At 33.4% G+C, this 13,612-nt stretch overlaps 2 protein-coding genes across 3 annotated transcripts; both read right to left on the bottom strand.

Moving 5' to 3' along the window:
• LOC100796448 (uncharacterized) lies at window positions 1-8,659 on the bottom strand. Its single transcript, XM_041010105.1, has 4 exons — window positions 8,491-8,659; window positions 6,135-8,191; window positions 3,301-3,372; window positions 1-2,091 (listed from the first exon to the last, which is right to left on the bottom strand). Exons 2-4 carry the CDS (start codon window positions 8,136-8,138, stop codon window positions 40-42), a joined length of 4,128 nt encoding a protein of 1,375 aa, XP_040866039.1. The 5' UTR covers window positions 8,139-8,191; window positions 8,491-8,659; the 3' UTR covers window positions 1-39.
• Window positions 8,660-10,996: 2,337 nt separating this feature from the next.
• Window positions 10,997-12,991, bottom strand: ADF1 (actin depolymerizing factor 1). 2 transcript variants are annotated; one of them, NM_001249519.2, is made up of 3 exons: window positions 12,717-12,836; window positions 11,547-11,812; window positions 11,048-11,460 (listed from the first exon to the last, which is right to left on the bottom strand). In NM_001249519.2, the coding sequence occupies exons 1-3, from the start codon at window positions 12,717-12,719 to the stop codon at window positions 11,310-11,312; spliced, it is 420 nt and encodes a 139-aa protein (NP_001236448.1). In that variant the 5' UTR covers window positions 12,720-12,836; the 3' UTR covers window positions 11,048-11,309. The 2 variants fall into 2 exon arrangements, with proteins under 2 accessions (XP_014622803.2, NP_001236448.1); XM_014767317.3 differs by lacking the exon at window positions 11,547-11,812 and having other exon boundaries at window positions 10,997-11,460; window positions 12,717-12,991.
• Window positions 12,992-13,612: the final 621 nt, after the last annotated feature.

Below are 13,612 nucleotides of genomic sequence, written 5' to 3'. Positions count from 1 at the left end.
TTATGCACAACATATTATTGGCATTATTCTTTTAATTGTTTATTCAATCTTGTCTGCTACAAGGCGAATCTTATTCAAAGACTCTTTAAATGTTTGCCAAGAAAGCATATAATGATCTTGGGATATCATCCCTTCTTCAACAACTTGCATGGCACGTTTGTACAAATGATCAAAACACTGAACCGGGTTGCTAATATCAACATTGTCAGCACTGAGATGAGGTACATACAAACGCTTAAAATCCCTCCTCCATCTTGACAAAATGTATTGACATGGAATTTCCTCCACACAATTGTAATTAAGGATATACAAGGCATGTCTGCACAGGTAACCTTTGAAGTTAAAGCAACTACAAATGCAGCGTACTTCTGCTCCGGCATTATCGTACATGACTTCAAAATTCCTAGCATCTCTTGCAGGCTCTTCCCCTTCGCGTTCTTTTACCATGTATGTCACTATGGACCCACTTGTTTGAGTCTGTGTGATGCTGAAACAAGAGGACATCATTACCACCTCATCTTGGAACTTCCTGAATACTGCATTTGTGTACAGTTTAGAGAGTTGCAACTCATAGTAGCACCTTGTCTTCAGTAATGAGCTCAAATCGCGCGACTCAAAATCATCAAGAACTTCAGTTTTATGCTTTTTTTGCTGGACTAATTCATAAATCTCAAAAAATTCTTTCAAAGAAGTTTGTTGATGCACATGACCCTTAAAAAAGGGAATCACGGACTCACCCTTTTCATAATCAGATATTCCAGCAAAAAATGTGTCTTTGGAGTACACTGGAGCCCAATGCTCTCGTTCCTCATGTAAGGTTTGGAGCTTTTCGTGATTTCTTATTCCAAAATGCTGGGTTAAATCATCCCAAGCCCTTTCAAATTCATCTACTGTTTTAGAGTCATATATCACTTTAGTCAGTGCCATCTGAAATGCTTCATACTCCTGAAACTGCACAAAACACCCAAGAATGCTCTGCATGATTTGTGATAGACAAATTCTATGGTGAGCTCTCGGGAAAACCTCTGCAATTGCACTTTGCATGGCCTTACACTGGTTTGTGATAATAGTTTGTGGAGGGCGACCAGTCATACATGTAAGCCATGCCCTAAATAACCAAATATATGTTTCAAATGTCTCATCTGCAAGCAGACCGCATCCTAGCAAAACAGATTTCCCGTGGTGATTAACACCAACAAATGCAACAAGTGGAATCTCATAATTGTTTGACAAACATGTTGAGTCAAATGCAACCACATCACCAAAATAACTATAAGCAGCCCTAGATCTAGAATCAATCCAAAATACATTCCTCAGTTGTCCATCATCATTCAGATCCATCACATAGAAAAAGTTAGGATTCATCAATTGAATGCGGCAGAAGTAATTTGAAATAAGTTCTGGATCACCTTTTTTAAGTTTCAAACGCCTGGAACAGCTAATGTTGCTAGTTCCTCCTTCAGTAGAATTTGAGCTTCCATAACCTGATGCATCTACAACAGGCATTCGATATAGTTTGATTGTTCTTACTTCAACATCTAAAGTTGGCTCAACTTTTCTTTTGGCCCTACTGTCCATCCTCTTATGTGATTTAGAGTTTTGTGCTCTTTCAGGATCAAAGGAATGGTTGTGATCAAGCTTGACTTCATCAACTCTCCACCTGTTAGAATCCACTAATCTCAATCTAATCATTGCTAGACAGCCTGTTCTTGTTTCTTTCCTATGACTATTTGCTTCTTTGGTTGTTTTGAAACCCTCACAGTTGCAGCACAGCACAGCACCACGCTTTTCTTTGCTGTTGCGTTTGGTCCACGAAGATTTAACCCGAATAGCAAATCCAATATCCTTGGCATAGGTATTGTAATAGTTGTAGGCATCATCATAGGTATCAAACTCCATTCTCACAACTGGCGGAGGGCAGTCTTTCCCTTGAGATTCTCCACTATGACTATCAACTATTGTTGTTTCATCCCTCCCGTTTTCAGGTTCACTTCCATCAATCTCAAACAATTGCCCACATTCATTCTCAAGCTCATTGCCCTCATCCTCAACCTCAAGTAGTTGTTCATTGTTTGGAGAACCATCATCTATCTGGAAAAGGTTAAAAAATCTTTCAAATACAAAACAAGATCTAAGAAATATTAGCATGCATTGAAGTTGACAATGATGTTGAAATATCTTGACCCCCAAGCTCATAAATGACCTTGCTAGTTGCCCAACTTGAACTTTTTATAGTGCTAACTGGTATAAAGTTTCTTTTTTTTTTTGTTCCATACACAATCATAATCCTTTATCCAACCCTGTCTCTCACTAAATATTGTAATAATATATTTGAAGCAATAACACAGCTACTTCACCACACGAGTTGATAGCCCAGATCTTGAACAATATTCAGAAATGCATGAGATATCTGTCTTATAGCTTTAATGATTTAAAATCCACTAACAAGATAATGAAAATCCATCAATCATTCTCATTTATTTTAACAGGACCACACATAATTCAAAACTGGTACAGGGCTATGAGGAATTCTTTTTTTTTCTTGAAAAAGGCTGAGGAGTTCTTTTTTTTTTTTTTTTGAAAAAGGCTATGAGGAATTCTTAATAATTGAAGATGTGATACAACCAAGATACATTAATACTAGTTTATAAATACATACATTTTACATAGATGTGCAATATTTATAATGAAACATTTATTGTATTTTATATTGCAAGTAAGTTGTTTTAATTTTAAAAAAAAAATCAAGGTATTGTATTGTATACCATTAAGTGTATCCAGCAAAGGTAAGTAGTATCGGCACTATATCCCAAACATATTGGCCATGAAACTAAACATAAAAACAGAGGATACTCCCCTAGGCAAGTATCTCGGCATATAGTATGCATATGACATATCCGTATTAGATATGCATAGAACATCAATACTTCACGAATTTAAGAGTATTTCAAATTCACAGGTGACCACAAGACAATTGATACACTTCTTCCCTCACTTTGCTCACAAGAAATTCATAGCAGTGCAGAAGTGCCAACAAAAACTTGTCAGTCCAATGACATTATACCGTTTTCTCAAAACAGGGAGAACCCCTTTGAACACATATAACAAACAATAAGAGTTTCAATACAAAGGTCAAGAGCCTAAGGTTCTTCATGACTTACAACAACGTGATAGTTAGAAACAAAACCAGTCACCGGTTCAGCTGAACTAAATGGCACACTAGTGCCTTCAAATTTTTAGATTTCACGGAAATGCATAGAAAAACACAGGCATGATCTCAGGGCATAGTCGAAAATTTACCGTGATATCTAGATTAGGACTCAGCGACAAGTCCTTGTCGTTTGGAGAACACATGGCATCATCAGTCATGACCAACCAGATGGTTCACATCAGTTCTGTCAGAGTATAAGATGATAGTTAAGCCTTGCCATGTCCATAAGCTCACATTTCAAGTAATTACATTTTAATCCAAATATATTCACAACATAATGCAACATTAAGAGTCTCGGGTTAGGCAATAAAACAAGAGATGAAAATTTACCAGAGTTAGTAAAAAATGTTCAGAGATACGGTGAAACGAAAACCGAACACTTGATCATCATATATGAAATATACAATACCCAAAACAGTGGATTGCAAGGATTATTATGGCACACCGAATCCCTCACGGAAATTGATTGTCTACATATTCATTTCATCAATGCTACAAAAAAAGATTATTATTAACAATAGTCAATAGATATATGGACAATTTATAGTTTTCGAGAATTGGGATTTTAGGCATAATCTAGTAATTGAACTAATAGGGTTCCGATTGGGTTTGGGTTAAACAGGTTTTATCATATGAGTCAACGAAATTCTGATGGAAAAAAGGAATAGCGGTGGAAATCAGATAAATATTGAAAGGAAGATGCAGATAAAAAGGTGAAAAGTGCATAGAAAGAAAAGCGTAAAATTTAGGTTGCGATGCGATGAAGTGATAAAAACTAACACTAACAGAGAAGCGATGAGACGAGTAGCAATGAATGTGACGCTGTTCTGTTCTCTGCACTACCAACGGCGTCTCTTCCTTCTGTAGTTCTGTTATCCATTTTCTTTTTTCTTTTTTCTCTTTTCTCCTTTTTATTAATAGGGATTTTTATTTTTATTTTTGCAAATACTACAAATTTATTTACACAAGGAAAGTTAAGGAAAGGACCGTTTTGCATTTTAATTAAATATTTATTGCAACTCACCACCTGCATACACCATTAATTTTTGGGTTACTGGTGTTTTAGTTTTCTAACCCATTAAATTTTTTTAATTACATTTATTATATTTTAAATAAATAAAAGTGGCATGGTTAACATAAGGATAAATTGAAATTTTTGTATTAATAAGAAAGTTTCTAAGTTTTTAATAATTTTTATTATAATTTTTGTAATTTAAATTTTTATTACTTAAGATTAAATTAATATAAATAAATCCATTTAGAAATAAAGAGAATATGTTAGAGAAAACTCTTTTTTCGATGGTTGTGAGTAAAAGTCGCACTCAAGAGGGAAAAAAGAAATATAGATAGTGAACTAACTGAAACTTTTTTTTGAAAGGAAACTAATTGAAACTTGAAAGAATAAGAAGAATGAGAGTCTTTCCCTTCAACTTATATCTCTAATTTTTGTATAGAAAGATATCTGATAGATTATATTGGAGATACATCCCATATTATTCTAACACCAAAGGGAAATGGCTAAGTATTTTTTGTAATAGAGATTGATAGTAGAGAAAAAAAAAAGTATTTAAGCCTTTTACAAAATATTTTCATATGATTCTAACTCCTTGTTTGAATAAGTGAAAATATGAAGAAAATATTATATTTTTAGAGAGAGAGAAAAAAAAAAACCCCTTACAAGGGGAAAGTTGGAGGGAAGTCCTTTTACTGTTTTAGTTTTTCGAAAAAAATTAATGATTTTTTATAACATAAAAGAAAAATAATAAACTATGCTATGCTAAGAACAAATAATATAATAAAGAATTTAAATTTATTTTTTTAAAATTAGTATAAGAATAACATTTTATACAATTTTTTGTATTTCTTTCTACTCATCTAAATAAGCAGAAAAAATTGTATTCCTTCCTTATTCCAATTCATCCAAATAAGCATTATTTTCTACTTTATTTTTTTATTTCTTTTTTTCCTCATTTCTTTTCTCCCAGTTTCATTTCTCATTCAAAAAAAATAATATCTGAGCCTTTGAAAGAGTTAATCACAGGTAAGGATACAACACAAAGTCTTACCAATCTAGACCATTTATATCTTCAAAGTTTTTTTCGTTGTTTAAACTTAAAAGTCAGAAACCTTAAGCTAGAATATAAAAACGACGTGAGAGAATGAACCGAATGTTGTCAAACTCATGACAAAAGAATTGCCAACCTTCCACGTTAAATGCAATGTATAAAGCAGGAATTAAGGGGGGTGTGATACTGTGATGGGACAAATGTATGTTGAGAATTGCTACCCAAAAACATGATAAAATTCAACTGATATCCTTAGAAAATTTTCCTCTTCCCTTGACCACTACATATTTTGATACAGACCTAGAAACAGGAGAATTTAAAGAGATGCCAAAACTCAGAAGAAAGAAGGAAAAAAGAAACTCCAATTAATGAAACATTGAATGACAACAAAGAAAAGTAGATCCTACCAAGGTTTCCCCTTTCTACAAGAGAGCAAATGTTTTCAATTCACAATTGCTAACAAATTTGAATGCATTTTCCTTCAATCTCTTCCACTATTTAAGCCCCTGTCCTTCCAATTATAACCACCTTACTAATTCTACATCTACTTTGTAGCTAACTATATAATATAACTACCTGACTTTTCCTCAGGTGTATTTAAGATATTTCTGCAACAACATAAGTAGAGGGAGAAAAAAGGACTTGGGAAACAGCATGTCAATTGTTTAACTTCCGAAGCATTACCTCTACCATGTAAAGAAATGATGAGAGATGCTACTTATGGTTTAACTCAAAAATATCTTTAGCTATACAAGTTATGGACATTGTAAAAAGAACAAAGTTAAACAGCGCTAAGCAGCAGGTAGAAATATACAAGTAGCACACTAAAAGTAATTTTTAGAGTACATTGAAGGTTACTCCTGCCTCTGTTCTACATCATGAACCTTACTCAGTGATTCTTCTAAAGATTGTAACGCTACATTGTAATGGTCTAGGGAAAGTATCCCCTCCTCTACAACTTGTAAAGCACTTCTAAATAACTGATTAGACCATTGAATGCGGTCAGTATCATTAACACCACCAGAGCTGTGATCAGGAACATAAAGACGTTTGAAATCTTTCTTCCATCGTGAAAGAATGTATTTGTGAGGTATCTCTTCAACCCCATTAAAATTGAGAACACACAGTGCATGCCGACATAGATATCCATAAAAATTAAAGCAACTACAGATGCAACGAACTTCACCTGCTGTTCTACTGTACAAAACTTCGAAATCCCTAATCTCCCGTCTGTTTCCTTCAATCAAAACACGTTCCTTGACCAAGAAAATTATGATGGGGCCATCCACATGCAATTGTGTTGTACCAAAACAAGAATACACTTCTTCCACTTCTAACTGGAATTTCATGAACATTTCTCTTGTGTACATTCTGGAGAGCTGCAATTCAAAGGAACATCTGGTTTTCAGCAATGGGCTTGAGCTCCTTGATTCAATATCTGAAAAAGATTCTTCCTTGTGCTTCCTGTGAAGAGCTAATTCATACTTATCAAGAAACTCCTTCAGAGGAGTCTGTTTATGCACATATCTATCAAAGAAAGGGCTAATGCTCTCACCAGGGCGAGCTGCGGACATTCCAGCAAAAAATGTGCCCTTCAAATATACTGGAGCCCAACGAACTCGATCTTCATATAGAGAACGAAGCCACTCATGATCACTAACTCCAAAACATTGAATCATAAATCCCCATGCTGCTTCAAACTCGATCACTTTCAATGTATCATAAACTGCTTTAATCAGTGCTTTCCTGATTGCATCATAGTTGTGCAACCCTCCCAATTTTTCTGGTACTTTTTTCATAATTAATGACAAGCCAAAACAATGATGAGATCTAGGAAAAATCTCTACAATTGCACTCTGCAAAGCCTTGCACCTATCAGTAATAATAGTTTGGGGAGAACATCCTGACATACATTTAACCCATGTCCTTAACAACCATAGATAAGACTCTGTTGTTTCACTCGCAAGCAGGCCACACCCTAATAACACTGATTGACCATGGTGATTTATTCCAACAAAGGTCACAAGAGGGATTTCAAATTTGTTTGACAAATTTGTGTTGTCAAAATAAATAACATCGCCAAAGTAACCACAAGCGGCCCTGGACCTAGCATCAACCCAGAATGCATTCCTCAAATGCCCATCATCATTGAAATCCATCAAGTAAAAGAAGTTTGGATTAGTCAACTGCATCCGGCAGAGGAAATTATAAATGGCCTGTGTATCACCTTTTCTAAGGTTCCACTTATTAGAAAACTCAGAGAAAGTTATGTCCTCTCTTGCACAAGAGTTTGAATTTCCATTACCTCCCGCATCAATCACAAGTGCACGATATAACTTAATCGTCTGACCCTCAGCATCAGAACTAGGCAATGGCTTCCTCTTTGTTCCATTTCCCATCTTCTTAACCGACCTGAGTATCTTAGCACCTAACATGTGGTTATGTTCAAGCATAACCTCAAGCACCCTCCATCTCTGAGACTCCACCAACCTCATCCTTATCATAGCAGGACAACCAGTTCTCGTCTCTTTCCTCAAATGATTAACGTCCTTTATTCTCTTGAAACCCTGGCTGCTACAGCAAAGCACCGCACCATATTTCTCTCGGCTATTCCGCTTGAACCACGAATTCTTCACCCTCACGCGAAACCCCACCTCCTTGGCATAACAAATATAATAATTGTAAGCATCATCATATGACTCAAACTCCATTCCAACAGCAGGTGCAACAAATTCCTTTCTTCCTTCAGGAAAACCATTTTGACAGTCCAATTCAATCAGTCCATCGTCTTCTTCGTCTTTCTGAACCTCAATGCATTCCCCATCCGGCAATTGTTCGCAGCAGAGAGAGGACTCTTCCATCTAACATAGGACTCCTATCCCCTCCCCCCACCCAATTGATTGCACCTCCTGATCTACCCAAAAAAAAACATAAACATAAATTAACTTCAATAAATGATAGGGTTTTTTCATTTTAACTTAATCTCGATACCAATGTATGGTTGTAAATTCAAAACCTAACATCTTTTGAGTTCTAGCAGTAATATATTATTCTATTATTAACCTTTGGATTTTTAATCTGTGAAAGCCTTGAAATAAGCAATGGTGAAACATGAAATACACAGAATAGAATGGAATAGAGAACATTAAATTTAATGCATAGACACGCAATAGAAGAGAATTTAGTAAATAATATTTTGATGAATAGAGTTACCAAGCGTGAATTGGGTCTTCTCAGACCCAAAGGCACAAGTAAAAGCACAGCATGCTTCTTCTTCTTCTTCTTCTTATCGCTCCCTAAAATACACAGCTTCGTGTTTTGTTCAGAGAATACCGATTCCAATTTGTTCTACAGTTTTCACGCTGCGCTTTGCAGAAATGATTTTGCTTATTTTCACAAATAAAATAATATATACACCAGTAAAGATTATTATTTACATATGTGTAAAAAATTATAATAATTACGTTTTTTTTTAAGGGAAATAATTATCTTAAAACATACGATGTAAAATTTAATTGGTTGATAATATTAAATAGGCAGTATATGTCTTTTTTTTCTATATAAAATACTATTAGATATTAAATATTCATACTTTTTCAATTTTATAAAAAATTTGTCTTTCTTTAAAAGCTAAAACATTAGTACTAGAGTTTGATTTTCATAGAAATATTTTTTTACCAGACTTTATTTATCTTGATCAAACTCCATATTACTTAAGATTTTTTTTCTTAATAAATTAAAGGATTAAGACAAAGAAAACACTAAAACATGTTTTTAATCCATGATAAATATCATAATTTTATGGTTGGTTCTTAATATTTTTTTCATTAAATTTCTAATAAAACATCAATTTTGTATTTGAAAAATACTAATAACAAATAAAAAATTTATTAAGCAACATATACAATATGCTAATTTATTATGAACGAAAAAAATTTTCAAAGACCAAAAACAAATTTTGTTTTTAACAAGAGAAAAAAAATAAAGAAATTTTTTTATTAAGAAACAAATATGAAATTTAAATATTTATTAAAGATCACAAACATTTCAATGGAACAAGATAAATGAAAACATAAATAAGATATCTTTACAGACTTGTGCTTTTATTTTCACCTTTAATTTACCAAATTATTAAATTGTTTTTTTTATCTATTTTATGTTTTTAAAAATATGTACAGGAAATAGAAAAAAACAAAAAAATCATTTTCATTGTTTCTTGTGCAAATCTATGTTTTCCCTATTTTTTGTGCAAATAATAGAAAACAGGAAACATATTCAAACAAGATTATTAGTTTTACAAATTAAAAAGTAAAATAGGAAATGAAAACAGGGGCAAACAAATCCTAAGTTATCCCTACAAAAATTCAATCATTTGTTAATTATGAGACTAATCCTTAATCAGTAACTTAATCATAGTTAAAATTCTGTGCTTTTGTCCAAAAAGTGTCATGTAAAAATTAAAATTAATCACTCTCTCAATTTAACATGTATTTTCAAGTGAGTCACACTCATTATCTAAGGTAAATAAATATATAATTTTTATACATTATAACAATTTTAATATAATTGCTGTGCTAACAAAATATTACTATTATATTTACTTAAACCAACCAGCTTATTAGGTCTGGAAGATTTTTTATCGGTCTAAAGCTTAATTTTTTAAACAAAATAGATTTTTGTAATTTTCTTGACGCAGTTTATTTCTTAAAAGTCCTAACTTGTCATGTGTCTGATATAAGCTATGTCATAAACCTTTGTTAGACTTTTTGACCTATTTTTATCCTTAGACATAGGAATGGATTGGATAACGCATGCCCACCGTATGCACAAATTTGAACCCAATTATTTTTAGTCCCTAAGACATGAATTATTTTATAACTTAATTTTATCCTGTACTATTCTTTTTGTATTATATGCATCAAATACACCTTAGCTATAAATCAACAATACATGCTAAATTTATAAGAAATAACACAAATTTGATTCTCATATGATATATTTTCAAAAAACGGTAAAAAGCCTTAAACGTTACAAATCTGAATGATTACGATTGTTATTAATAAAATAAACATCAAACACACCCTTTCTCTCTAAACAAATAAAAGAAAAATATATCATTATTCTTTTTATTTTATTATCTTTCCACCAACCAAACACACTAAGCAAAAATAAATATCCAACATTAAAGAAGATTTTCTCACAAACTCCATACGTATTTAACACGTAAAAATAAGTTAAAATATACTTGAGAACAATGACAGGCAATGCACGTTTTCTTTATATATCTTTATTCATTTCCTATCACTATTTATCATGTCTGTCATTGTCTCTTTTTCTCTATGTTTTTCTTTCTTGTTTATTTCTACTTTCTTCTTTCTTCTTTCGACCTACGTACACAGTCCAATAGTTAAGTTATGGATCTATATCTGAAAAACAGAAGAAAAAAAGCATTTTTCCACAAGTGCATAAATAGCCATAAACCACATAAGGCACAAGTGTTGTACCATAAAGCATGACAAGTCGCTTATGTGCTATTGCTATGAATTAAGTATACTCTGGTTTCAAGTAAGAACACCCAACCAATTGAATAAATCTCATTCTCCCAAAACATAAAACAAAAAAGGAATATAGCAAACAAGAGGCCTTTGTATGCTCATACAAAAGAAAGCATATATCGGCCAAAAGAAGTCACAAAGCATTAGTGGATGACGAGTGTCAATAAGTGAAGAACCCCCATTTTTTGTCTGATAACACAAAACAGTTACAAATTCAACTAGTAAGGGATAAGACGACTAAAATGGCACTCAAACGCAAAGGTTGTATAAATCACAAATCATAATAAAACACACTGGAACAAGCAAAGCTTGTCAAAAGGTGCAATAGAATTTTATGCCACAACTTGGAAAATTGAGAGTTTGGGACCATAACTACCCAAGTTGACCATCCCACAAACTAGGATATTTTCCATATGAGTAACTAAGGCTTCAGGGGTGCTGCTCCCACCAGAAAGCCTACTATTTTATATAATCATTTTAGTTGGCACGGCTTTTGAACACATCAAGACCCATCTCAGTAGGATCAGTTGCTTGCAACTCTACTTGAATTCCATCCAGCTCCCTCTTGAATCTGTCTTTGGAGCTTGCATAAATCATCTTGCTCCTCACCCTTGATGTGTCAGGGGACCTACCAACAGAAGCAACAACAAAATTAATGCATATAAAAACACAGCAGCATGGAAAGCCATCAGCAGATCCAAAAACAAACATTACCACGCAATGAAAAAAATTCTGCTTTTAGGGACATTCCCTTCAGTCAGATACTCAAAATCATAAACAGCATAACGGCACTCGTCAGCAGGAAGGCTGGCAGTGAAATCTTCATAGCCCTGGGCAGGCTCACCAAGCTTCTCCACAATGACCTGCTTCTGCTGCTCCTCAATCTTAAAAACTATGAAACGGTGTGTCCTTTTTGCCTTCAGCTCCAAAAACCTCAACTTGCAGTCATCATGGACTGCCATACCAGATGCTGCGTTTGCCTATAGAATTGCAGTTGCAGACACACACCACCATGGTCATCAATCCCAGGTAATTGTACACAAATATGTTGCTAATATTTTTTCCATTTAAATTGTTACTCCAGGAAAGAGAAAAAAAAAAGGATTGTCAACATAATAGAGTTGAAACTTGCCACAGAAAATCAAATGCTTACAAAAAAAGAAACTATATTTGTAGATTGGGAACAATGAAATGTTATAGGAATATGTCGCCAACTAGCGAAGTAAATAATAATAATTCAACAAACCCAGTATCGTCCAAATAAAGGGGATAGAAGCAGACAGTGATTAGTGCCAAAATAAGTAAACATCAATAAAAAAATAAAAAGCCGCGTTATGTTTGTCGTCACTTAAATCCCAAAATAAAATCATATTTACTCATTAATAAATTTAATATAAGAAACATCACCAAAATAAATCTAATAAAAGAATAAGAATATATGCAACCAAAAACAAAAACAGAACAAGAATATATGCCTTATTTGAAAATTCCACGCATAATTATCAAATAAAAGAAGTTAAATCCACATGTCAGATCACAAAACCGATTTCTCCGCAGATCAAACACATCACGCATCACAAGCTGTTGTAAACTGAAATCCGCAATATAACTATCATATTAAGCTACCAATTCGGGAAAAACTCAATCGAAACACCGAAATCAGATCTGAAAACGCCACGATTTATTCTTTTTCAGAAAATTAAAAAAGGCACCGTTCAAGTTAAACGATCAGATCAAATACGAACCCAGCTCAGAAATTCCGATGCAACAAAATCCAACAAAAAAAAAACTCGAAATTCGCGGATTTAGTTATTGGTGCGGGCGGGAGAACAAATCGGATAAACGAAAAAAGGAAGAGAGAGAATTAGAAAGAAAAAAACTGACCATGTGATGAAGATGGTGTTGTGGTTGTTCGAGAGAGCGACGGTGGAGGAGCGAATATAGGAGCGCGTGAGAGTGATCGAGGGTTCGGAGAGGAAAGGGAGAATGAGAAATTTTGGGAATGGGGAATTGTGGTGGAGCGTCACAAAATTATTAATATCCGCAGCGCATGCTTTTTCTTTTCGATTGCCCAATGGGCCGAATTGGGGCTTGAGGGCCCAATTGTGGTCCATCACATTCATATTGCTTTTGTGTTGTCCCATACTGTGAAGATGATAGATGGACATTAAACACACATCTACTCATAATTCATCATGATTTCAATGCATAAATATTAAACTTATTTTTTAAACACTTTTCATCTTCTTTTTTTCTCTTTCATACCAAATCATAATACCTATAATATGAATATCTATATTTTTTTAAAATTTTATCTCACTAGGTACCAATTATCCTATTGTGTCAATGTATAATTTTTCTACCTCCCCTCCCCGACCAGATGTGTCGTCTCCTGACCTCGTTCCACCTAACATCCAATCTTCCCACCTCCCAAATTCTACCAAACATAATAATCTCAGGGTCCCAAATAGTATATTTTTTCCGTACAAATTATTATATAGATTAAATTAATCAACTATATACACATTCTTAAATAAAAAACAGATGAATTTTTACACAATTATCTAATAAGAATTTACTTTATAACCGCATCATATTAATAAATAAAAATTTACCAAGGACATTTTTTAAGTCAGGGTGCTACTCGAAGTATCAAGATTTATCTAAGAAGTTGATCTCTCTCAATAATATTATTTTTATATTTGGGAATTCAATCTCTAATTTTATACTTAAAGTATAAGATTATTTATCAATTATATCACATCATGAAAAATTGTGTA

Source organism: Glycine max, chromosome 15 (genome assembly GCF_000004515.6).
Source record: "Glycine max cultivar Williams 82 chromosome 15, Glycine_max_v4.0, whole genome shotgun sequence".
Classification (NCBI taxonomy): Eukaryota; Viridiplantae; Streptophyta; class Magnoliopsida; order Fabales; family Fabaceae; genus Glycine; species Glycine max.
The sequence above is the reverse complement of the archived record's forward strand: the minus strand, read 5'-3'. Positions and strand labels throughout refer to the sequence as shown.